The sequence below is a fragment of the Aulonocara stuartgranti genome (assembly GCF_965226115.1).
Source record: "Aulonocara stuartgranti genome assembly, chromosome: 10".
Classification (NCBI taxonomy): domain Eukaryota; kingdom Metazoa; phylum Chordata; class Actinopteri; order Cichliformes; family Cichlidae; genus Aulonocara; species Aulonocara stuartgranti.
Genome location: NC_138946.1, coordinates 13,921,304 through 13,948,165, shown reverse-complemented (window position 1 = coordinate 13,948,165; position 26,862 = coordinate 13,921,304). Strand labels below are relative to the sequence as shown.

Here is a 26,862-nt window from a genome sequence, read left to right as displayed (position 1 = left end):
ACGTACTGGGAATGGGTTCGGGTTCAGGGGCAGTGGCTGACTGAAGGTTCTGAACCGCGGATTGCATCTTCTCTTGCTCGTCAGTGAGTGAGTTAACCTTCGCCAGGAGAAACTGGAGCGCGTCCTCGTGAGTACCAAGAATGGCGCCCTGTTTCGAGACGGCAGTCCGGATTTGATCCGCTGAGTCCATATACTGGCCAGATTATACTGTCAGGCGCAGTGGCCCGTGGACATGGGATGGACTCAAGCGCAGATTCAAAACCGGAGGCCAGGGGTGAGGTGTAACGAAAAGAGACTTTATTTTTACAATGCTCAGAGGCTAACAGAAAGTGCAGACTAGAATCAATGAACATAAACTAGATGTCTGAGGCGAGAGAAAAATACTGTGGTGAAAACTAGATGGCAGGGATAACTGGGTGCAGGTACTGGGCAGGGAAAACTGTGGCGGGCCCGGGCACTGAAACAGAGGACAGAGCAGTCAGGGGAATCCCACAGAGGGTTGCGAGTGAATCTAAAAAATAGTACACTGAGCTGTCTTACAAGCTTGCAGGTGGGGGTTGCGTGGAGGGGGGAGGCAGGAGAGGTCCAGGTGGGTGCTGCATGCAAGGCAGGGAGGCAGGCAGGAGAAAATGGCAGCTCCAAAACGGAGAGGGATTACCGGTGGCAGCAAACTGGTATCCAGGAGAGCTTGGTAGGTGGTTTTCAGAGGCTGACGAAAAAAACAGAGATACGGTTAATACACACGATTAGTCACCAAGGAACGGACGTGAGGCCGAGAACTGACTAAAGTTGGCAGGTAATCTGGCGAAGACCAGTTGAGTGCGCCGGTCATAAATACTGCTGGTCCGATTGCCATCAGGTGAGGAACAACAAAGACTCCACCCAGTGGGGAGGAGCTGATGCTGTGGAAAACCACCCAGACCACGACATGCTTTTCTGCTTACTGGCCATAACATCCTCATGTCCCTTATCTGACATTCACCTCAGATTGTATCTAGGCTGTTTTTTGTAACCAACAATTAGGGCGAAGGCATGGGCAAAGCAAGTATAAATAATCTGTTCTCATCTAAGACCTCACAACAACCTGCCAGTTGACATCTGAGCAACAGAAACACTTTAAGGGCTTCTGCTTGAAGACACGTCTTCTAGAGGTTTTCAGCCAACAATCAACAAGTGTGGAGATGACGATGCTCATGCTGGTGTCTGCTGTGGCCATGCTGATCAGTCCATGTGCTGCAAATCCTGTCCGTAATCTTACTCTCAGCGATAGTCTTAACAGTATCATTGACCTTGTTGAACAATACAGTGAAAATCTCACTAAGGTAGGAGCTCATCTTATAAGCACAACTGTTTTCTGGACTCCTAACACTCATAGAGCTTTTTGTTGTTGTTGTTGTTAGTTAACTCGTGTTTTTTCTGCTTTGTTCACGTTTTTGGTGCATAAAACTTGTTTGTGACAATTTGTCTCACCAATGTTGCAGAGTTTCTATGTGGAGGATGTGACACATTTGGTTGAATCTGGATGTGGGGTGAGAAAACTTCTTGTCTTTGAAACAGTTTGCAAGTTTTCCATTCAGGTTTTTTTTTTTGAGAGACTACAACAAGAACAGTGGTCTCTTTTTTACATTTTATTTATGTTTATTTGTAAAGCTTAGTTTACTTATTTATGCTTCATACAGAATAACTTCTTCTGCAAAGTGCATGACATCCTACAAAAGCATCCCAAAAATGACGAAGAGAAAGATATTTTGAGAAACCTGGAAATATTCATTAAGAAATCACATGTAAGTTTTTTTTGGGTTTTCTCAGATGTAAGTTATCTTTTTTGACACATCTCCAACTTAAGAACAACAAATCTGTGTAGTCTGTGAAGGTTCTCAGTCAACCATGATCATAGTTTAAGGAGCTTGGAAAGAAATGCGTCAATCTGTGTTGTAAATATTTAGAGACAATGTGCTAACCTCACTTTAGGTATACAAATACATCTGCAAAACAGTGAGAGATATACTGAACACAGATTCTTGTCTTTCAGATAAACTGCAAAGAAGTACTAAAGAAAGTAGGGCCGTCAGAAAAAGAACAGCCACTACCTGATTTGCTGGGAAACCTCACCAAATGTATTCAGAGAAGAAATTTCATGGGAAACGTAACACAAGCTGCCTGAATACCTTCAAGATCATTGAACTGGCTAACGTGATAACTCTTTTAAGTGTATTTCAAAAGTCATGGGTTTTTATAATTTAAGATTTTTTTCATATTCTAGTTGTTTTTTTTATTAGTTTGGTAAGTTATCACTGATTTTTCTCTTTTTTTAATGCAGTTTTTATTATTTATTAATACTAAATTCAGTACAAGACAAAGATTTATTTTGGTTGAACTATGTTTTAACTGCAAAAGCAGAAATATATCTGTAGCTGTCTTTGATCATTACAAAGTTTAAGAAACCAACTTGATGTGTTATTGTACAACTGCAAATTTGCTTCTTTTTTAAGTGAAAGTCATAAATTCTGGTTGTTGTAATATATTTGTGTGATATTTTTATTGTAATTATCTCACGCCGCATTGTAACAAGTGTTTACAGAACAATAAATAACATTTGCTAATTTCTTTGAACAGTATATTTCCAGGTAACCACTTTGAGTGGATGGCAGTCTGTTAATAACTTGCTTTTTTTTTTTTTCATTTTTTGAAATGTGAACGGTCATGTAGACCCTTTCAGAGTCAAAGTCTCAAGTCAAAAATCTTTACTACCATTCACTGTAATTTGTAGAGTAGGAAGTGATGTAACAATTTTCCGTGGAAACCAAAATCATTGGCCCTTTGGCCAGATTTTTTTGTGATTAATATTCTATTGTATTTTTAGAACACTACGGTCCACTGTAGATACAGATTACGTCACATGAAAAAAGCATCAGCAGAACAGTAGAGAATACAAACCCAAAATGAAGGGGGACAAACAAAACAAGAGATAAACAAACAAGCAAAAAAACAAACAAAAACACAGCCATCCTTTGACTACGTGGGTCTTGCTGCATGCCACACTCTGTCATCCCTGAGAGTGCTTCGTCAGAATCCCAATGTCTGTGCCACTCTAAGTTCTAGTCTGATCCTTTTACTCTGAACAGATATGGATCCCACTTCAGGTGGAAGCTTTCCACTTTATTCAGAAGCCTGTATGAGAGTTGTTCTAGTGCAGCAAGTCTCCCTAGTTGAACATGCCATACAGAGACAGGTGGGGTGGAAGGGGCCTTCCACTGGGAGATAATGAGTTTACGCCCCAGCATCAATGCAGTCTGTACCCACTCAGCAGCCTTAGGCAGAGCATGTTTAAGGAGTGATGGGTCCCCCAAAACGAGTAGTCTTGGTGAAAAAGGAATATCCCATCGTATGGTTGATTTGATAAAGTCATGTATCTCAGTCCAAAAGATTTGGGTTTTAGGTCAGCTTCAAATCATATGGGTCAATGTGCCCACCCCAGTCTGACATCCCCAGCATTCAGGGGACTGTATGAGGTTTGCCCTGTACAGTCTGTGTGGCGACCAGTAAATCTGGTGTAGTAATTTGAATTGGATTAGTCTCGTTCTAAGTTCCCTGGACACCTTTTTACTATTCTGCAAAATTGTAGTCCATTCCTGATCTGTAAAAACCACACCAAGGTCAGCTTCCCAAGCTAATCGGAGGGCAGGTAGCCCTTTACTCGTGCCCTTAACAAGCATTGAGTAATATTTAGAGACTTCATGACTTCCCCCAAAGATTTTTTTGATGTAGCTGAGATATTCAATAATTGGAGGTGGTGAGGAGGAAGAACCAAAGGTTTTGAGCAATAAGTGCCGGAGCTGCAAGTATCTCCAAAACTGACTCTGTGGCACCTGAAACTGTGCTTTAAGGTCGTTGAAGGACTTGAGAATTCTCCCCTGATACAGGTCTCCAAGAACAAGTATCCCTCTCTGGACCCACAGTCTCCAGAAGAACGGAGACTTATTAATGCAGAGTTTGGGATTGAGCCATATGGAGGCCTTAGTATGAAGGTAGGAGTTAAAATTTAATAGCAAGGCCACCTTCTTCCAGACTGTCTACAGGAACGAAAGAATGGGGTGGGTTTGTATATCTGGTGAGAGCTTGGTGGTTAAAATGTGCATCGGAGGGAGTGGTGACCACAAAGTACTCTCAAGACTAAACCATGGGATTTTTAGCGGGAGTGTTTGTAGTAGGTAATTAAATTTTGGAGCACAATTCATTTTGATGATGTTAACTTTGCCCCAAAGGGTGAGAAACAAAGGGGACCATCTAATTATGTTGGTTCTGAACGTGTTCAATAGAGGTTCAAAATTAACCTGAACTATGTTAGATAACAAAGGGGGGAACGTAATGCCCAAGTATTTAATACCAGTCTGAGGCCAGCTGAAATCCCCTGGCTGGAACAGGGTTTTGGGGCAGAAGGCTGTCACAGGGGGCGCTTCAGACTTTGACCAATTTACTCTATATCCTGATATATTAGAGAACCGGTTAATAATTCTTTAGAGAGCAGGTAGAGAGTGTTCTGGCTACAATATCAGGACCAGAGCATTGTCAGCATAGAGCATCAATTTGTGATTATTATTGTGGACCTGGATACCTGGAAAATTAGGGTCTCTACGTATTGTCGCTGCCAGAGGCTCTAAAGCTAGAACAAAAAGCAGAGGACTCTGTGGGCAGCCCTGTCTTGTACCTCTGTGGAGGTCGAAGGACTGTGATATAATACGGTTCATTAGTAGTAATGCTCTTAGATTGTTGTAGAGAAGTTTGATCCACCTTGTGAATTTTGAGCCATTACACAAAATAGGAAACACCACTCTACCCTGTCAAATGCTTTCTCTGCATCTAGGGAGAGGGCTATAGCTGGAGAAGAGTCCCCCGTAGGGGATTTATTCTGGGTTGCCCACATAATATCAATTAGGCATCTAATGTTATCGGCAGAGCTGCGAGTCCAAATAAAACCGACTTGGTCGGGGTGTATTAGGTAAGTCTTGACCTTATCTAATCTGGTTGCTAGTACCTTGGCCAGAATTTTGCAATCGCAATTGATCAAGCTGATGATCAAGCTGATTGATCAAGAAATCAAACCACGAAGCCCTATAATATTGAAACTAAACAGTTTGTACAAAGTATATCGTGTATAGCGTGTTAATTAACACTAGGGCAAAAAAAAAAGGTTGTGTTTAAATCCAAGCCCATGACTGTAAATAACTCCCTTAAGGTAAAGACAGAATGTAGTCCTGGGCTTTTTTTGGGTTGGTAAACTCACGTCTGCCCGCCGTCATTTTCAGCACCAGCACTGCTGGGAAAAGTGGGGAGAACTTCATTTTCCTTTCGTGCAGCAACCGTTTACAGGGATTAAATGCTGCTCGTTTGTCCATGACAAGTTTGGAGTAGTCGGGGAAGATCATGATGTGGTGGTTGTTCCAGCTCAGCTGCCCCAGCCTCGGCGCAGCTTCCACGATCCGTTCCCTGTCCTGGAACCGTAGAAATCAGGCGATGATGATCTTTGGGGGATGACTGTCAGTTTTGCGTCTCACTAGGCTGCGGTGTGCGCAGTCAATCTCCAGCCCGCCCAGGAAGTTGTAAGGAGTTGTGGAATTGTGTTGTGCACGAGTGTCAGAGCGTCCGAACCCTCACAGCCCTCGGGAAAGCCAGCAAAGTGCAGCATTTTTCTCTATCCTCTGTTTTCAAGATCATCTAATTTCTGTCGTAGAGCGTTTACCTCGTCACTAGTAGCAGGAGGATTTTCCTTTAGCACTCTGCTAGCATCCTCAAGGAAATCCAGGTGAGACTCAGCGTTGCTTATTCGAGTAGCCATATCCTCTAGCTTAGCCTCCACTGCCCTCGTAGCAATTTGGATAGAATTGAGTTTGCTCTCTTGTGTCTCGGTTGCAATGGACTTGCAATGTCCTTGGCCATTTGTTCAGTTGTAGCAGCCTGGATAGTATCCGACATTGAAGGTGAGGGCGGGCGCACATCATTAGCTTTCGCCGAGGTTTCCTTGCTAGCGCCTTCTTGCCGTTGAAGCGTAAGTTTTTGTTAGTGACTCTGCATTATGAGCTTTCACAAAGAGTCTTCAAGCTTCCCACAGCCCTGGGGTGATATTTTGTAAGTGTTGTGTAGCGCAATGTTCTAAGTCTAACGCAAATTAGCTGCCACTGCGACGGAGCTTCCCCATTCAAGCTGCCATCTTGACAGCCTACGTCACCGGACTCCCCCCTTTGGCCAGATTTAAAATCACACCTCAAATCAAAGTTAAGATTGTTTGAGTCTTCCCCCATTTTTCTCAGCAGTATCACTTTGCGTGGATCACAGTCTGTAATGAAGTTTCTTTTGAAAGTACCATTTTTTTTTTTTCATCTTTTCTGTAATGCAACCAAGTCTATTGGTTATTCTGAGAAAAATAGTTTCGTTTCTGCTCATTGACCACAAACTAATCATGGATCTTATCGCCAAGGAGCTGCAGACTGTTTTTTGGTTTTTTGTAACTGGCAAATGTGATGAAGGCGTAGACAGAGCAGGTATAAATAACCTGCTCTCAGCCAGCACTTCACAACAACTTCAAGGACTTCTGCTTTTCAGCCAACGAACAACAAGTATGGAGATGATGATGTTTGTGCTGATGTCTGCTGTGGCCATGCTGATCAATCCATATGCTGCAAATCCTGTCAGTAACGACAACCTAAACCGTATCATTGACCTGATTAAGAAATACAACAGAGATAACCCTAATGAGGTAAGGGTTCATCGCATAAGCACAATTGTTTGAGTGACACTTAGCTTGAAATTTTTGTAACATTTTTTTGGTGCCCTAACTTGTTAAAACCTTTAAAAAATGTTTGCAATGTTCAGTTACAAATACTTTTTTTCTATTAAATTCTATTAAATTTTTTGGTGCCTTATCTAGACAAACGATTCAATATGTTAAAAGTGTTAGCTGACAAAGTAATTTTTTCTTGGATCTTACAGAGGTTCTTTGTGGAGGATGTGTCTTACCTGGCTGACAATGGATGTGGAGTGAGGAGACGTTTTTTCATGTCTTTGAAACAATGTTCCTTTTAATTCATTCAGTTTTCTTGAATTGTTCTGCTGATTGGCAGTTTGAGTTGGTTATTTATTTATTTTGACAAACTGCAGAAAAAACATTAGCCAACTTGTATAATTGTAAATGCATGTGTTTTTAAAAGCTTATAAATCTGTCCTTGTGTTCCATACAGAATAACTTCTTCTGCAAAGTGCATGACATCCTACAAAAGCATGCCAAAAATAACAACGAGAAAGACATTGTGAGAAACCTGGAAATATTCATTAAGGAATCAGATGTAAGTTATCTATTTTGACACATCTCCAACTTAAGAACAACAAATCTGTGTAGTCTGTGAAGGTTCTCAGTCATCCAGGTCATCATAGTCTAAGGATCGTGGCTCAAGAGTTGGGAGTTCGCCTTGTAATCGGAAGGTTGCCGGTTCGAGCCCCGGCTTGGACAGTCTTGGTCGTTGTGTCCTTGGGCAAGACACTTCACCCGTTGCCTACTGGTGGTGGTCAGAGGGCCCGGTGGCGCCAGTGTCCGGCAGCCTCGCCTCTGTCAGTGCGCCCCAGGGTGGCTGTGGCTACAATGTAGCTTGCCATCACCAGTGTGTGAATGTGTGTGTGAATGGGTGGATGACTGGATATGTAAAGCGCTTTGGGGTCCTTAGGGACTAGTAAGGCGCTATATAAATACAGGCCATTTACCATTTTACCATAAGGAGTTTGGAAAGAAAAGCGTCAGTCTGTGTTGTAAATATTTAGAGACAATGTGCTAATCTCACTTTAGGTAGACAAATACATCTGCAAAACTGAGCATATATACTGAACACAGATTCCTGTCTTTCAGATGGACTGCAAAGAAGTACTAAAGAAAGTAGGGCCGTCAGACAAAGAACAGCCACTACCTGATTTGCTGGGAAACCTCAACAAATGTATTATAAGGAGGTATAATCCATTTGAAATGGATTCCACAGACAAGTCTTTTTCAGACTTTTACTTTTGTTTCAAGAAAATACCATGTTAGAGAGATATTTGAACTGTCTGATATGTGATCACTTGAATGTTTTTCATAATTCATAAAGTGTACGGGTTAGCCCATTTGTTTGCCAAGCATAAGTTTCCGATTCAATTCTGGCCAGAAATACAAATTCCTTTTTGGAATACAACAAAAAGAACAATGGTTGTGAAACTGGACATTTGTTTTAGCTTATAGTATAGTTTAGTAAGCTATTAGTATTTTCTTTTCTTTTTTATGCCTTTATCATCCTTTTAGACAAATGACCTGTCCAAGATGTACCCTGCCTCTTGCCCTATGGCAGCTGGGATAGGCTCCAGCCCCCCATGACCCTTAAGCTAAAGAGATGAATGGATATATTGTCATTAAAACGTTGAGCAGTTTAATCATCTATTCAAATTGTTTATTACCCACATACTTAGGTCAATTCTAATACCTATTAAAGTGAAACTTATTTAGAGATCTAATACTGGGTAACTTTGACAGTTTTGTGTTCTATTTTGACAGGTTTGTGACATATGGTGGGTAGAAAATTGGTTATTTTTGAAGTATGGGTCGCTTTGATAGCACAAACAGTCCAAAGTTGTAGAATTCCATAATTGGTGAAATTTATAGCCTATATTTGCCAGTACAAACTGGTTTACAGTTGTAGAAATGCTAACCTGAGCCATATACCTCTCAAACTAACTGTAAAAATGTCTGGGAAGAATTGCCCAGAAGGTAATGCAATACAAGTTTTGAATATCATAGAGAGGTCACAATTGTGTAAACTGATACATTGATTCAAGTAAGACATGAATAAATTAGGGCTGTCAATGTTAACGCATATCAATCCATCATCACAATTAACACGATTAAAGCAATTAACCCATCTGGAGCGCAGAATGACTCAAGTAAAGCTCAAGTAATCTCAAAGTGGTTTATTCAACATGATAATGAGGGGGGAAATGTAATGCAAACAAACATATACGTTCATTTTAGAGAAACAGTTCCTTTTCTGCTTATTGACCGCAACTTCATCATAAGCCTTATCTCACAGTCACCTCAGATTGCATTTGTAACCGACAAACATGCCAAAGACGTAGGCAAAGCAAGTATAAGTAATCTGATCTGAACCAACATCTCACAACAACCTGCCAACTGAGCAAAACAACCACTTTAAGGGCTTCTGCTTGAAGACATGGTCTGCGTAGTATATTACTACTTTGTGGATTACGTGTCTGTTATCAACTTTCTTCTGAAAGTACCACTTTTTTTCTCTACTGTCTATAGGTTGTTCTTTGGAGAAACATTGATTCTATTCATTGATCACAAATTAATTACACATTTCATCTTACTGTCTGCATTTGGATTTTTTTGTAACTGGTGAATGTGATGAAGGTATGGGCAAAGCAAATACAAATAATCTGCTCTCAGCCAAGACATCGCAACAGCTTACAAGCTGAGCAACACAACAGAAACAAGGTCTTCAAGGCCAGTTTCTTGAAATTGTTTATGAGATGATGATGTTTATGCTGGTGTCTGCTGTGGCCATGCTGATCAATCCATATGCTGCAAATCCTGTCAGTAACGACAACCTAAACCATATCATTGACCTGACTGAGAAATACAACAGAGATCTGAATGAGGTAAGGGTTCATCGTATAAGCAAAATTGTTTGAGTGACACTTAGCTTGAAATTGTTGTAACATTTTTTTGGTGCCCTAACTTGTTAAAACCTTTAAAAAGTGTTTGCAATGTTCAGTTACAAATATTTTTTCTATTAAATTTTTTGGTGCCTTATCTGATTCAATATGTTAAAAGTGTTACCTGACAAAGTAATTTTTTCTTGGATCTTACAGAGGTTCTTTGTGAAGGATGTGTCTGACCTGGCTGACAATGGATGTGGGGTGAGGAGACATTTTTTCATGTCTTTGAAACAATGTTCCTTTTAATTCATTCAGTTTTCTTGAATTGTTCTGCTGATTGGAAGTTTGAGTTGTCTTTTTTTTTTTTTTTTTTACAAACTGCAGAAAAAACACTAGCCAACTTATATAATTGTAAATGCATGTGTTTTTAAAAGCTTATAAATCCGTCCTTGTGTTCCGTACAGAATAACTTCTTCTGCAAAGTGAATGACATCCTACAAAAGCATGCCAAAAATGACAACGAGAAAGAAATTGTGAGAAACCTGGAAATATTCATTAAGAAATCAGATGTAAGTTATCTATTTTGACACATCTCTAACTTAAGAACAACAAATCTGTGTAGTCTGTGAAGGTTCTCAGTCATCCAGGTCATCATAGTCTAAGGAGTTTGGAAAGAAAAGCGTCAGTCTGTGTTGTAAATATTTAGAGACAATGTGCTAATCTCACTTTAGGTAGACAAATACATCTGCAAAACTGAGCATATATACTGAACACAGATTCCTGTCTTTCAGATGGACTGCAAAGAAGTACTAAAGAAAGTACGGCCGTCAGAAAAAGAACAGCCACTACCTGATTTGCTGGGAAACCTCAACAAATGTATTATAAGGAGGTATAATCCATTTGAAATGGATTCCACAGACAAGTCTTTTTCAGACTTTTACTTTTGTTTCAAGAAAATACCATGTTAGAGAGATATTTGAACTGTCTGATATGTGATCACTTGAATGTTTTTCATAATTCATAAAGTGTACGGGTTAGCCCATTTGTTTGCCAAGCATAAGTTTCCGATTCAATTCTGGCCAGAAATACAAATTCCTTTTTGGAATACAACAAAAAGAACAATGGTTGTGAAACTGGACATTTGTTTTAGCTTATAGTATAGTTTAGTAAGCTATTAGTATTTTCTTTTCTTTTTTATGCCTTTATCATCCTTTTAGACAAATGACCTGTCCAAGATGTACCCTGCCTCTTGCCCTATGGCAGCTGGGATAGGCTCCAGCCCCCCATGACCCTTAAGCTAAAGAGATGAATGGATATATTGTCATTAAAACGTTGAGCAGTTTAATCATCTATTCAAATTGTTTATTACCCACATACTTAGGTCAATTCTAATACCTATTAAAGTGAAACTTATTTAGAGATCTAATACTGGGTAACTTTGACAGTTTTGTGTTCTATTTTGACAGGTTTGTGACATATGGTGGGTAGAAAATTGGTTATTTTTGAAGTATGGGTCGCTTTGATAGCACAAACAGTCCAAAGTTGTAGAATTCCATAATTGGTGAAATTTATAGCCTATATTTGCCAGTACAAACTGGTTTACAGTTGTAGAAATGCTAACCTGAGCCATATACCTCTCAAACTAACTGTAAAAATGTCTGGGAAGAATTGCCCAGAAGGTAATGCAATACAAGTTTTGAATATCATAGAGAGGTCACAATTGTGTAAACTGATACATTGATTCAAGTAAGACATGAATAAATTAGGGCTGTCAATGTTAACGCATATCAATCCATCATCACAATTAACACGATTAAAGCAATTAACCCATCTGGAGCGCAGAATGACTCAAGTAAAGCTCAAGTAATCTCAAAGTGGTTTATTCAACATGATAATGAGGGGGGAAATGTAATGCAAACAAACATATACGTTCATTTTAGAGAAACAGTTCCTTTTCTGCTTATTGACCGCAACTTCATCATAAGCCTTATCTCACAGTCACCTCAGATTGCATTTGTAACCGACAAACATGCCAAAGACGTAGGCAAAGCAAGTATAAGTAATCTGATCTGAACCAACATCTCACAACAACCTGCCAACTGAGCAAAACAACCACTTTAAGGGCTTCTGCTTGAAAACATGTTTACTACTTTGTGGATTCTGTTATCAACTTTCTTCTGAAAGTACCACTTTTTTTCTCTACTGTCTATAGGTTGTTCTTTGGAGAAACATTGATTCTATTCATTGATCACAAATTAATTACACATTTCATCTTACTGTCTGCATTTGGATTTTTTTGTAACTGGTGAATGTGATGAAGGTATGGGCAAAGCAAATACAAATAATCTGCTCTCAGCCAAGACATCGCAACAGCTTACAAGCTGAGCAACACAACAGAAACAAGGTCTTCAAGGCCAGTTTCTTGAAATTGTTTATGAGATGATGATGTTTATGCTGGTGTCTGCTGTGGTCGTGGCAATCCATCCTTGTACTGGAAATCCTGTCTATCATGACATTCTAAACATATCTTTGAACAATACAATGAAACTCTCACTAAAGTAAGGGCTCATCTTATAAGCACAAATGTTTTCTTGACTGTTAACTATTAACATTCATACACACAGTTTTTGGGGGGGTTGTTTTATATACTTTGTTCAAGCCTTCATTTTCAGTTCATATCTGTACTCCCTTTAAGCCAACATTCTTCTGATTGGCTGCCCATCCCTAAAAGAAGGTTTGAACTGCAGGTGGGTGGAAGTGCAATACTGGCAGTCAGAGCTGTGTACTTGAGATAACCATGACATCACACAGCAGCAAAAGTAAACATAAATAAATAAATAAAAATGGCAAACTGAGCATAATTTATATGTGATTTTTGCTGATAGTAAATGATGCTTAATACTTACCAGAATATAATCAAATATTTTAAAAAATAAGTACATTTAAGTTTAACCAATATAACAAATATGGAAGAAATGCAATGACGTGAGTTTGCAATTTAAGCTTAAATCCTATATTAAATCATGTATGTGGAAAGGTCAGATGGATAGAGAGAGGATGTTGAGGTGTGGCTGGATATTTGGTGATTAGATATTAATAATGTGATTGGATGTCTCTATGGGTGAGAAGAGATATAATTTCAGAAGATGTGTGAAAAGAGAGTATGTTGAGAAGATCTAGTTGCCATTTAAGCACGCTGTGATTATACTGCCTTTAAGCAGAGATTCAAGTAATGGTTAAGAGGACAGCAAGCATATCAGTGAGTTGAAGGACAGGCTGAAAGCGTGATAGTGTCACTGGTTTTTTTCTTTCCTCTTGTCATTTTTTTTCTTCCCTGGTTGATTTTACATTAAAGGCCGTATTTTAAACAGCATTCTGTTCTTTTACTGGGTTTGTCTTTATGTCAACTGGGACAGGTGCAATATTATAGTCTGGCAATGTGCAGTCCCCAAGGCTTAAAATAGGTGACAGGAAGGGAGTTCAGACAAGAAGTTCACTTAAATATAAACTAATTTATTAAACATGATCTAACCAAGACATTATCAGTGGAGGCAGTGAAGACGTCTAGCCTTTGAGGTAGTTACAGCTGGGCATGCCCCCTCACTTCTCAGGCTTCATCAGCTTTGCACTGCCTACTGGGTAAGATCAATAGGATCAGATGTTAACAATTTTTTTTAGCAGAAGGCCAATCCAGGCTTCCTGTGTTGGGGTGCTGTTCCCTGACGATCGACAAGCAGCAGACCACACCAGGTCGCACTGCTGGCACCTAAGGAAAGGAAACTGAGGCTACAAGTCACACAGTGCCACCAAAGTTAGAGACTGGAAAGTTTCAAAAATGTTGTGTGGTCTGATGACTTTATTTCTGCTACAACATTCACACAGGCAGGTTCGGAATTTGACATAAATAACATAAAAGCATGGACCCATCCTACATTGTATCAACAGTCTAAGCTAGTGGTGGTGGTGGTGATGGCACAATGATAATTGATATCTTCTTGGCACACTTTGGGTTCCTTTGTACCTACTGAGCATCATTAAACTGTAAAAGCCTTAGTACTGTTGCTGATCATGTCTATCCTTCTGATGACCACAGTGTACCCATTTTCTGATGGCTTCTGGTTGTATTTTCATAATGCTGAACTTTTGGCATGCCATCGTTTCTCATTCTGTCCTTTTAAGGGAACATATTAATTTCATTTTCAGCAGTTCTTGGTTATGGTCTAATTCTTGTTCTCTATCAGAGTAACTTTGCAGGATTCCCTCACACCAGAACATGGTGCAGACCCTGAGGTCATCCACTGTCTGAAATGGCTCCCTTTAAGCAGACTTTCTTCTGATTGGCTGCCCCTCCCAAAGCAGCTGGTTGAAGCTGCCGAACTCACAGTCACAGCAGTGTACCTAAAAAGTCTAGAGGTGTTAATTCAAAATAAGACCAAGACAACTTTCAACTGCACTTTAAAATGTGAAACTACATTTTTTAATTATTTACTTTTTTAATAGGAGGAACTATAATGAGTCTACATGTCATTTATTTGTGTGCACTAGCCGTGATGGGTCTTGAAGAAGCGTTGCAGAAGCGTTTAGAAGTTCAAATGATTGCTCAAATATTAATGATTCTGTAAATCATTCAGCCCACAGAACTTCTAAAGAACCCTCTTTTTTTAGTAGAATGCACTCAACTAATCGGGGCACCCCAGAAATACATTTGTGCAAATGCTGGTACCCTCTCTGAAAGAAACACGTTTCACCACTCTTTTCCCTCTTGCCTTACACAATTACCCATCACTCAGTGACTTGATGCAATGTGAGAGCTATGGGGAGGCTTGCCGTTGGTGGTGGTTGGGTCTCTTTGTGGCTTTCAGCTGTGTGTATGTGCGCTACTGAACCATGGCTCCCTCATTACTTAATTATAAAGAGACTCTTCTTTTCCAGTTCTTTTTATAGAACTGTTGAAATATTCCCAAAACTATGTGTAACCCATTTTTTCTTGAAGGACAGATCAGCTCTAATATTCATTTAACATTGTGTAAAGAGAATAAACAGAGGCAATACACTGCGTGATAACTTTCTTATAAGATATAAACTAACCCAACTAACCTTTAGTGGAATAAATATCATTTTTGATTAAGTACAAGACGCATAAGCACAAGTCCAGCAATCGCAGTGTTACATAAATAACAAAAAATGTTTGACAAAGTGCTGTGAGAAACCAGTTAAATTACTGCTTTCCATTATAAAGCAAAAAACAAGAAAAAAAACATTATGGGTGTATTTTAGTATTTTACTAGAAACAGAAAATGCTGCCAAGAATGCAATCCTTTCTACAGTATTTTACCATTTTAATGCGACACAGTATGTTGGGGTCAGAAGTTGACTTTTTTTTTTTATCTCTTACTATTATATACTTAAAATTACTAAATTTTGAAAGCATTATATTATTTAAATATTATTTCATGTTTTTGCAGGTCAAGAGGAGCCCAGTTTAAGTATTTATGTAAAGTAAGAAAAGGCTAAATTCACTCCACTGCATTCTGGACAATTCTGTTGGTGATTTATTCTCTTTTATGTTAAATGTTTTTGTAAAGTAGTGGATTTTTTTATATGGAGACTGCCCCTGGACCAAAAGGTAAAGTTTCAAATCCATGTGAGATGCAGAACTTGAGTAGGAAATTAGTATATTTTATCCACTGTAAACAACAGATCCACATTCAAGAGGTGTTGATTCGTAAGTATTAAATAACCAGGATTTGCTTTATGAGGTATATAATTGTCTTTAAAAATCCATGTATACATTGTTTAATATTAGGGCTATTTTTTGTAAACATGTGTGTATATATGTTAGAGCAAGCTTTAAAAATATTTTTGAATGTGTTTGATTTCATTTGCATTAATTCCCTTCAACAATCATTGTGTAATGTGTTCTATATTTTATGTTAGATTTGGATACTACAAACAAACTAACCAAATAAACTTAAAACATATGTAGCCACAGAGCTGAGGCTTGTATGTGGCCATTAGTTGTATGGTTTGTTTTTTAAGTTTATTTTTTATTTCATATTATCTCATGAAAAATGCCTTAAATTGGAAAAATGAATTAAATGTCTAGATATTTCTCTCTTTTTTTCCAATATATTGCCTTTTTCTAACCAACTCTGGTTATTAGTCTTAAGACTATTCATCTTTATTAATGGCTTATCTATTTACTTACTCTCTCTCCAGATTTATCATGTTTCTGTAGAAGCTTTACATAAATCTTTATTACAATATTTCATACTGTAAAAAAATCACAATAAAAAAGGTTCGGAAATATTGGAAAATCCATATTTTTAAGCAATCTGTGATACTGCTATTATATCGTCATCAAAGAATAAAATACGATTTTTAAGCCTATTGACTATTATTAGTTTGGGTTAAAGAAAACATTATCAGGACTACAAATTAAAAACTCCATGTGGGAATCATTGCAGGCATGCAAATAAGCTTGATTTAGCCTAAGGCAACATAACCTGTTATTCTGCTACGATACAAACCGGCTTTTTTCCTGGCAGATCTGATGGGATGTAGGAGATACCGTGCTGTCATTCAAAGAATCCTCTCTGCTTCATAGCGAACAATAGGACTTCTTTGTTCATTGACCAGGCTCGTGTAAACATAAAACTCTTTAAGTGTGCGACAACCATGCTGATTCTGGATCATTACTTGTCTTTAGAGGGGCTTGATGGATGTCGTTTTATGTTCTTCCCCTTCATCTGTACACACACAGACATACATGCTCAGCACTGCCTGCCTCTGCTGCTTCTTTATTGTGTTCCTGGTCGATTAGCCTCGGGGCTGTCTTCAGGGCCTGGGGCCGGTGGGAGCAGACAGGGGGAGGGCGGGTGGCTGCATCTGCTAGGGGACCTCCTTCAGGGGCCCCGCAGTGGCCTGGCTCAGTTTTCATGTCTGTCTTCAAAGGCACAGCCCTGTGGTGAGAAACAGAGAGAAGACAGTACATCGGCAGTGGCACTGCCATTGTTAGTTTCCCATGTGCCCTCTGTTAATACACAATATGTGGATGATGGAGCATGTCAACTCTGAGCTGCTTTTCACTTCTCTATCTATCTATGGCATGTATACTTTAATTGTGGCATGATTATCATTCATACACTGCAAATGATTCATTTTGGTTTCACAGTTATCAACTTTAAAATACACTTTTGCAGCATTTGAGAGGTTGTACATCTGAGGAATATTAATTAGCTGCATCATTAATCAAATAAATAGATAATGTAGTGCATGCTTCTACTCATTTCTTCTTTTTTATAGCTCTAGGTCAGTCACATACTATAGCTTCCCCCTAGCTTTATTTTTGCATTTACAGTACTCTGCTGGCTGGTATACGCTCCTCATGCCCCGCCTCCCGTCCTCCTGTTCATAGTGGACCCTCTTGGTGCTCCTGCTGTCACAGGTGTTTAGTGTCAAACTGTCCGTGGCCAGCAGGGACGCGCTTACCTTGACGTGATCAACCTTGAAATGAAAAGAACTAAATCCAGACAGTCAGGGTAACAGACATGTCAGCCATTAGGGATTTTTTCCTTCCTTCTCTCATATTTTTGCTCGTTCCTGACTTTTCACTCTTGCTCTTCCTCACTTTCGCTTTACATTATTTCTCTTTACATTCCTTTTTCATTTGCACATTGCCAACCTTCCTTTACTCTCTCTGCTGATTCCATTTTTTTCTTTTTACCTTATTTTCCTCTTACCGTTCATTTTATCCTAATTTCATTTTCTCTGAGTATGTTCTGTCTTTTGTTCCTCCATCTTCTCTTTCCTTAGTCTGTTTCTTAACTTATGCCTCCCACAAGTCCTTTTCTCCCGTTTCCTTTCCTTTGTCTTGCCACACTACAGCCACATGTGAGTGGAGTTATGGAGTTTGATTATGTTCAGAAGACCTTATTGTGATTATGCGTTCTCACACTCTAATCTGGGTTTGTGTGTAGCTCATCTTCTGACCAGCTAAGTGCTTTGTAGAGGAAAAAAAAATCACGCCACAGTGAATTATTTCTGACTGGGTTAGTTTTATTTCTCTGGGCACTTTGATAATGGAGAGGATTTGAATAATGAATGGGGTATATAATACTGTTCTTCAGACCCGCTGAATGAATTTAGCAAGTGCATATAAGTGAGTTTCTGTGAGTGCCTCTAATATACACCCCTACATTTCTATTTCTATTTTTGGAGCTGGAACATGAATGTGCTCTTCTGTGAAAGAAATGAAATTGCTAGAAATGTTTTTTAATTTTTGCTATTTCTTTTTTTTTTTTTAATTGCTTCTCATCTGTCATCAGGCAGGAAGGATCTCTCGCCTGCAGCCTCCAGTGTTGCCATTTCTACACAGACTATTCAGACATGTTTCCACAACTGAATCGTATCTGCATACGATTGGCCTCAAGCACAGGGTGTTAGAGTCTAAATTTCTTTCTATCCTACATTTCTAATTTTCTCTGTGGAAGCAATGACAGTTTGCTGGTGCTTCAGAATATTTGTATTTTAAAGTCAAATTACTGATTTGAGTTCCTTTGGAACAAGAGACTACTATAATTACAGGAAGTGCTATAAGCAAGTTCATTTTAGTTTCAGCCTACCCTCTATAACTTTGTCTCCATTAATATTATTATTCCGTTATTTTGGAAACCTGTCAGCCATTCTCACAAACTGCCTGACCAGCAGTACAAAACATTCTCAAAAAAGAGAAAATAAAGGCAGCACTCTCACATCAGGCAGTGGAATTAAAAGATTATCCCCATTATTAATGATTTATTTTCTGTTTATTTATCTATTACTTTTATATGAAGTACAGTAAACACACACACACAACATGACTGCCATGTGTCTGTGGATTTACATCACTTCAGTGTCTTGTCTCTTTATGTGATTTCAGACTGACTCCATAATGTTGAGATAAGGTCTCTGTGGAGGACATTACATCTGTTGCAGGACTCTTATTGTTGTTGCTAAAAATACTGCAATGATACATGACTGTCAGTTGTGTCCCTAATGGAATGAATAAGAATCTAAATCTGAAGTGCCAAAAAACCTTTGCACAGTACTGCAGAAATGCAAATACTTTAATTTGCTTTATAACAAAAAATGGACTTTAGTATATTATACTATAAAATCTGTAGATTTTTCTTACCCTGTAAATAAACAATTAATTACAAAAGGACTTCAGAACTGCACTAATGCAATGAGTTATTTGAAAGAATGTAGCATTAGCGAAACAGAAAGAATGTGGATCCAACCATGGAAAAAGCGACAGAAACTGCAGAGAGCATCACCTGCTGTACCTTTAAAAGACATTCATCCATCATCTTGGCTTCAAGTTTCTAGAGAGTAACACAATCTCATTGTGTGCCTGTGAGCATGTGTATCCAGGTCTGTGCTGCACACAGGTGTGTGTATATTTCTGTGTGTGTGTGTGTGTAGCAGCGGTTTGGCTTCTGATGATAATAGAAGGTGACTAATAGAGAGCCCAGAGGTAGCTGTCTTCCCTCGCTCTGGTCACATTCTCATTTGTTGCTACTGGCATGGGATGAATTATTGAGTTTGGGGTGTCTTGGCTTTACCCTCCCTTCACATTCCCTTAGTGTGCTCCCACGGATGACAGCCACCCTGTGAGAGTGCGTATTTTAAAGCAAACTGAGAGACAAAGAGAGAGGGGGTACATATATGTGCACCTATTCTTGAGCAATTAAACAGAGCTTTCATCTTCATTCTGTCAAAAATAGTCAGACAGTTTGTACTTAAGTAGAAGTACATATACTAATGTTAGAAAAGTACTCAGGTAAAAGTTGAAGTTTCTACCACCTGTTTTTGTGCAAAGCTAACTGAACCTATTTATATTATATTAATGTAATAATTAATTTATATTAGTAGATGGAATTACAAACTTTATATGAGTCTAAATTTGGATTCTCGTAAATATATTCACTTAAACAATACAAACAAACAATCCATCCATCCTCATCCGCTTTATCCGAGGCCGGGTCGCCAGGGCAGCAGCCTAGGCTTAGGCAAACAAACAATAAAAACAATTTTTTATATATATATATATATATATATATATATATATATATATATTCAACCAGATGTCATACAGATGTTTCATGAATTGCCCTGGCTGAGTTCCATCCTCTACACTGACAGTAAACTGTACTATATGCTGTCTTTATATTAGACAGTATACAGTTGGTATGAAGGTGGAATTCAGTCAATGAATCTAATCATCAACTTCAAACTCATCTCTGAGGCACTTAGAGTAACGTTTCTCTGAGCATTAACCCACAGCAGCTGTGCACCAGTCTCACGCTGTTCTTTACTTTAAATTCATCACAGTACAGCAAACTAACCTGTTTACCCTGCACTAACCTGCAGCGGATTTCCATCCAGTCTGCCTCAATTTGTTTTACAGCACGTTTCACAATATGAAAAAACATAACATAAAAACATACATCGGATTTAAAATCATGAGGACTTAATGTACGCTTTAAATGTGCAGCCTTACCTTTGAACCTAACCTCTCTTCCTCTCCTGTCCTGTCTTTCTTATCTTTCTCCATCTCTGAGTGAAGTTAGCTCTTTTTCTTTTCCCTCCCTGTAAAATACAGCAGCTGGACTTTTAGCTAGCAACACACTGTGAGACAAACTACTAATGTTTGTTAAGCTGATGGAAACGTTGGATTTGAAATGACCTGCCGCTTAAAAAATGTTTGTATGTTTATGCTGGCTCCTCTTCCTAGGGCTGAAGTGCTGAAGATGCTGAAGTATCACGATAATGCAACTTATGTACACTTTCAGTTCTTCCGGTGCCAAAAAACAAAACGAAAACAACCTTTAACCCCTTTAACTATGGCACACGCACACGGCCTTGCACCTTTCATTCCGTGGTAACTAACACACAAACGGGACTGCCTGTCTATGTGTTACTGTTTAGACTCAGATCAGTTTGATGTTTGAAGACCCACAGTGAGGTGAACTAATAACTCCACTCAAATGTGTTAAACCAAAGTAACGAGCCTGTTTTGAATATGTAAGCAGTAGAAAGGACATATATTTGTTTAGAAATGTAGTGAGTAAAAGTAAAGAGCTGTCACAAAAATAAATACACAGGTAAAGTACAAAAACCTGAAAATTTTACTTAAGTACAGCCACCTCTGAAAATAGTCATCCCAGCATGAAAACATCTTCACTATATCTTCACAGAGCTCTGCTCCCTTTATCGCAGTGTTAGCCCTGTTTCTTTTTACCACTGTTATCATCATCATCATTATTATTATTATTACTAGTCTCAAGTCCTTCACCCGTCACTATTTTAGCTGTGAGTTTACACACACACACACACACACACACACACACACACACACACACACACACACACACACACACACACACACACACACACACACATATATATATAGCCTTGCAGATGACGCATGAATTTGCCCCTGATCACGTCTCTGTTATTGCACGAGAAAACGCAATATACCTTTCAGCTGCTGCTGAATAATTGAGGTGCCCTCAGTCGCCACATGTCGCTAACGCACAAGCCTTCAGCTCAACTTACCGCATAGGGACGACGTTATGATATCAATGCAGGTATTCCAAAAATGAATTATTCACACCGCCAAGCTCTTGTTTTATCTTCATTTTTATGCCACAAACGTGCCGGCCGTTAGAGAGAAATTTGGCTCTGGTCTTGAAAAGAGTTTCACGCTAATGGAGTATTTTTAATAACAATTAAAGTGAAATGTTTTCTTACAGGCCAATAAAATAACACTTAATTAAATGAAATTAACGTTTACAGGTCAAAAATCAACTGGGCGAGAATTTGCATTTTATTTTACCGTCTTCTCTCAAGTTCTTTTTGTTCCCCGTAAATTACACTGTGAGTATTCACTTCTCATCAACAAACCCCAAAACGTTTCCGTGTATTTGTAAATTGATCCGAAACTATTAACAAATGTATTTTATTTTAATTTAATTTAATAATACTATTGTTAAAACTAAAACAAACTGGTTGGGCCTATTTTTAAAAGCACTGGGATATTTTCCATATAGAAATATGACAACAACAACAACAACAACAACAACAATAATAATAATAATAATAATAATAATAATCGCTGGGTGCGATAGGCTATTCCGCGCTTCCCCCAAATAATTATATCAAAATATTAAAATATTTGTTTTAAACTACACAAAATATGTAAATAGCAAAAAATAAAATTAAATACTTACTTAGATAAACAGAAAAGAAAATCATAAAAACCATTCCCATCTTTCCTGCGTTAAACTGTGGTACAGCCAATGTCTCCCTAGAGTTCCCAGAGTTCCCAGTCAGGCTTCTACTTCCAACTCTTCCACATTACTTCGTTTTATACCAATATATAATTAATATTGCATCGTCATTACTTAATAATTTCAAAGCCCATGCACGGTGACATGAGGGCATCCATAATTAAAACCGTGCTAATTAGAGAAAGGGGCCATAAGTAGCGTGTACACAGTCAGCGCTCTGCGGTGTGAACATCGCTGTAGAAACGGAGGCCCGTCTCTTTCTTTGGTCCTTGTCGGCTATCATATACAACGATACATATTTAATTCCAGCAGAGGTCTGGGGATTTATAAATAAAACAGTCTGGCGAGGTCCCATAAAAACAAACTGTTTACAATGAAGTTGTGGCCCATTGGTTCGGCCTGCGATTTGTTCGTCACGGTAACGGCTCTCGCGCTGTAACTTCAAGAGTAAATGAATGCAGCTTCATAAGTCACAGAAATAAAGTCGCCCCAGTGGGATTTTAAAAAATAACTGATAATTTATTAAGTTTAAAATTCACACATGTTTTTTCCAAATGAAATCAAGAGTGAGAAAAAATAAATAGTTAGATCAGGTGATGGAGGCCTGTATACTGGATATATCTCACCAATATGATAAATATACAGCTCACCTGTAATGGTCCAAAACACGTTCACATCAAAATATTAAAATATAGCAGCAGCCAAAGCCACACGTCTGTGCCTCATATATATATAAGACGGTGTCATTTTCATTTCTAAATAATTAAAGATAGCCAGACTCACAGTGTCATATACCTTGTGAAAGAGTCACTGTTGCTTGTGCGTAAATTACCTTCACACAGTTCACGAAGAGAGCTGATTAGTTCGCAAAAAAGAAAAATACCGAGAAAAAATAGTGATTTAAAAAGGTGAACACACTGAGGACACATTCCACTGAAGTTTTCAAAAAGAAAAGAGGTGAAAAAGAAAGCGGTGAAAACGACATATAGTTCAGTGTATATGAGCCAGTGATGTGGAGGACAAACTCAGGTCTCAACCAATTATCTTACAAAATCGTATTTTTTCTTTTCTTCTCGAATTCCTGAAGACTCTGTCTGTCTCTTCAGATAACATCAGTTTAACATTTAAACAGCCCATAAATTCAGCCTCCATGAACTCCAAGTAATGGTTTATAAAAAGTGAGTTAATAATCCCTGAATGTGACAAATTGTCAGGGTGAATTTCCTAAAAATCCACATTTAGAGTGTGCAAGATACAAGACAAACAACATCAATGTCATCCTCCTTACAGATCTATAACACATTTATCAGTCCCGTATTAATAACAAAATCGAAAAAGTGCAACAATGAAGAGTGCGTGACACGAAATGGGGATGAAGTAAAAGTCTTTCTGGGAGCAATCCAAAATGAGACACGTTGCAAAATCCCTGTTAGTTAGGTTACTTAGGCTATTATTAATCACTCGATCAAAAATGTAGTAGGCTATTTTATTCATGATCTGTGTAACTCAGTGCACCGCAGAGTATTTCATTCGTTTCTGTTTTTGCCGCTGGTTGCAAAACCACACTCGAACCACGTTCTTTTTCAGGTCCAGTTTTTCGGCGATCGCCGCAATTTTTTCCGAGGAGGGTCGGGGCTGAATGGCAAAGTACGCTTCCAAAGAGCGCTTCTCCGGCGCGGCGATGGACGTGCGCTTTCTTTTCCTCTCGTTCCCGTTGAAAAGGTCCGGCTTGCTGCTTTTCTCCCGGTAGGCAGCCTCGGCTTCCTCCAGCCAGGCCTGGAGAACCGGCTTGAGCGCGATCATGTTGTTGTGGGACAAGGTGAGGGACTCGAACCTGCAGATGGTGCTCTGGCTCAAAGACCCCACTCCTGGGATCTTGAGGTTGGCCAGAGCTGACCCGACGTCCGCCTGGGTCACCCCGAGTTTGATCCTCCTCTGTTTGAACCGCTCGGCGAAGGCTTCCAGCTCCCTGGGATCCGACTCTACGTCGTTGACACAAGCCATACCGCCGTGAACGGACAGGGAGTGAGGGTGGGCCATAGTGGCCATCGCCTGGTGCAGCTGCCCCATAGTCTGCAGGTGGTGATGAGGGTGCTGGTGGTGGTGCGCCGGCGTGGTCATCCCTGGAGGCTCTGGGGCACCCATCCCGGTCACAGCCAGGCTGGTGGAGAGGTGGTCCAGGAGGTCTCCGGCCTCCAGGGTCTGTCCGAGGTGGTGGTGGTGATGAGAGGCGATGGTGGAAGGAACGTGGGAGATGGGCACGGTAGTAGAGGAAGAAGATGAAGCTGAGGTGCAGGGGACACTGTTCATGGTATGGTAAGTCACGTCTGGTTTGAACGGGTGACTTTTGCCGTGAGAGACAATGCTGTCAGCAGCCGCCAGAGCCTCTGCCCGTGCCAGCAGGCTCTCATCAAAGCCTCCGAATATATTGCCCTGCAGCTGCAAGCAAGAGTGCGCATACTGGAGTCAGTGGGGAATTCTGTCAGGCAGCTCTCAGGATCTAAAAAACATTTTCCAAAGGCAAGCAGCGCCGAGGAGAGAAGAGAACCCTCCTCAAAGCGCAGGTCATAAAAATTAATATGAAAGCAAGAGCATTGCTTGAATAGACATGTGGATGAGATGGGGAGGATGGGGTTGGGAGGGGGAGGGGGGTACAGACAGAAGAGAGAGGGAGAGATAGCGGATAGAACAAAGTCCTGTCAAATCAACTTTACAGACATTTCCAGTGTGATATTTTCCCCTTTCTCTCACCCAGTATACTCCAGTCATTCTCCCCTGACCTGAACGTACCTGTGGGGCGGGCAGACAGACTCTGCGCATGCCCTCCGAGCCTGAGTGCAGGCCGGGATACTTGGGCTCGTGCAGAGCCGGGTGCATGGAGAAGTGCTGCTTGCCGTTCATGGTCATCATCATCCTCCCTGCAAGCACCTCGCTAGCAGTGTGGCCCCTGACATAAAAGTTGGGGCACGGACAGCTACACGGCTCCTTTGCTCTCCTTCACCAGACTGAACAGTTAACATCAGCAGCGCCTCCCGGCATTCCCCTCTCCCGCTTCCTCCCTCTCCCCTCCTCCTCTTTCAGTCTCCCTCCTCCCACCCACCCTCTCTTCTGCTCAACTTACAGGTTGCAGAATCGTGGACTCTGTGCGCAAGCGTCTAAGAATAAGCAAAACCAAAAAGCCCCACAATTCTTTAATTAAAAGGCTATTTATCGACGGCATCCTTGATATTTGGAGTCGTGTAATTTCCTTTCCCCTCAGATATAGATGTGTATTATCACACCGACATTTACAGCCTATGTTATTTCTATAAATCCAGTGTTAAGTTCATGCAGGATACCTCCGAGCTCCCCACCATTGCCAACGATGAGGTCATAGGTGACAAGCAGAGTGAAAGGCTTACAGCAGGCTGCAATGTAGCAATTATTATGCAGCACAAAGACCGTTTCAATCATTTCAGCACCGAGGACAGCGCAGCATTTTGAGTAGTAGTACTGAGTGTGTATTAAACCGTGGATGGATATGTTTGGATGACTTTATGGATGGATTTGGTCCTGCGTGCTCCAAACTGTATCTAAGGCCTGCTGGTTGACCGGTCGACCCAACGGCCTTGGCTTTGTCCCATCCACTGTAAACGCCAGTCCTCGGGCTGTTTCACGGTCTTCTCATGTGGCTGCCTGGATAAAACTCACGAAGCCGGCCTGGACGGTCCGAAAGAGGAGCCAGGTTGGCAGAGGCTCCCGATGACACAGCCTAGTCTATCCGATCCTGCTGCCTCTCTGGTTCCCCAGACTGTGAATAATTTAGCACCACCGTGGCAGGCATCCATTACCACACTGGCAGGTTCTTATACATTACACAGATTAAAACAGCCAAGGACTTCTCGACCCGGGCAAACTTTGACTTTCAGACTTGGTTGCGAAGAGCATGTGGCCTTAACTCATATTTGCGAGTGTTGCGTTCAAATAACTCAACACAGACTCATAGAAATACCTTTAATGATCTTCTCCTGGCGTAATTCAAACGCAGATATACGTCCTTTGAACGATAATTTGTTGTATATTCTAAAATATTAAACTAAATATTTTTTAGTTTCGAAAATTTAACTATAATCTTCTGCATCATTGACAGACTATCCGCACTGTATGTGAATACAGGCTTTCCACATAGCCTCTGGCTGAAGCGTGATGTCACAAAGCACGCCTCTCAGACTTTGAGAAACTTTTCACTTTCAGCAGAAGGAAACGCCCTCAAAGTTTCTTCCTTTTAAATGCATTAAAGAGATTGACCCCTGATTGGCTTTTTTGAGTCTGATCGCTCGTGCGATACTTTTAGTTACCCAACGTGTTATTTAAACTGAGTTGTGAACACGTGAGATCTCACCAGAAGATATCATTTTTCATCAGCGTGAGAATAAAAATCAGATACAAGAACCTGAATCTCCGCATTAGTCTGTAGAAAGCATGAAACCCCTGCTTGCTGTTACACTGCTGGGGTTATTCATAATTTAGTGGTCATTGTACTATGTCATCTTTGCACTCTTCATAGTTTGAAGATGCCCTGGCGTGTTTTATAAAGAGCTTTGTCATATTTGCAGCACCACCTCTCCAACGTGTCCCCACACCACGCCATCAGCACCGCCCATCCATCTGGCCAGGCTACATCTGGAGCTCAGTTCCACCAGACGATCTAAATACTGTCACAGCCTTCATTACACACCGTGATGAATAATTTCAGGAAAGAAACAATAAATAAATAAGCGCGCTACCAATCAGCAGCTTACTTTTGATGATATAATTAAATACACAAGCACAGTCAATTCTCCCAGTGCTTGTTCCT

At 40.0% G+C, this 26,862-nt stretch overlaps 3 protein-coding genes across 3 annotated transcripts; 2 read left to right on the top strand and 1 right to left on the bottom strand.

The window, feature by feature from the left end:
- The first annotated feature begins 1,098 nt into the window (after positions 1-1,098).
- Positions 1,099-2,561, top strand: LOC309716347 (uncharacterized protein). The gene is made up of 4 exons (XM_082550093.1): positions 1,099-1,322; positions 1,482-1,529; positions 1,680-1,784; positions 2,033-2,561. The coding sequence occupies exons 1-4, from the start codon at positions 1,182-1,184 to the stop codon at positions 2,162-2,164; spliced, it is 426 nt and encodes a 141-aa protein (XP_082406219.1). The 5' UTR covers positions 1,099-1,181; the 3' UTR covers positions 2,165-2,561.
- Positions 2,562-6,616: 4,055 nt separating this feature from the next.
- LOC309715711 (uncharacterized protein) lies at positions 6,617-11,793 on the top strand (the record flags this gene model as incomplete). Its single annotated transcript, XM_082549051.1, has 8 exons — positions 6,617-6,754; positions 6,988-7,035; positions 7,236-7,340; positions 7,895-7,992; positions 9,630-9,690; positions 9,904-9,951; positions 10,155-10,259; positions 10,482-11,793. 8 exons carry the CDS (start codon positions 6,617-6,619, stop codon positions 10,656-10,658), a joined length of 780 nt encoding a protein of 259 aa, XP_082405177.1. The 3' UTR covers positions 10,659-11,793.
- A 10,733-nt stretch (positions 11,794-22,526) lies between these two features.
- On the bottom strand, positions 22,527-25,043 carry pou4f3 (POU class 4 homeobox 3). The gene is made up of 2 exons (XM_082547751.1): positions 24,816-25,043; positions 22,527-24,464 (listed from the first exon to the last, which is right to left on the bottom strand). The coding sequence occupies exons 1-2, from the start codon at positions 24,936-24,938 to the stop codon at positions 23,532-23,534; spliced, it is 1,056 nt and encodes a 351-aa protein (XP_082403877.1). The 5' UTR covers positions 24,939-25,043; the 3' UTR covers positions 22,527-23,531.
- Between the last annotated feature and the right edge of the window lie 1,819 nt (positions 25,044-26,862).

Coding starts and splice junctions, on each gene's coding strand:
- LOC309716347 (XM_082550093.1), top strand. CDS start 1,182: ATGACGATGCTCATGCTGGTGTCTGCTGTGGCCATGCTGATCAGTCCA. Junction 1,323..1,481: donor ACAGTGAAAATCTCACTAAG/GTAGGAGCTCAT, acceptor CCAATGTTGCAG/AGTTTCTATGTGGAGGATGT. Junction 1,785..2,032: donor TATTCATTAAGAAATCACAT/GTAAGTTTTTTT, acceptor CTTGTCTTTCAG/ATAAACTGCAAAGAAGTACT.
- pou4f3 (XM_082547751.1), bottom strand. CDS start 24,938: ATGATGATGACCATGAACGGCAAGCAGCACTTCTCCATGCACCCGGCT. Junction 24,465..24,815: donor TCTGTCTGCCCGCCCCACAG/GTACGTTCAGGT, acceptor TCTTGCTTGCAG/CTGCAGGGCAATATATTCGG.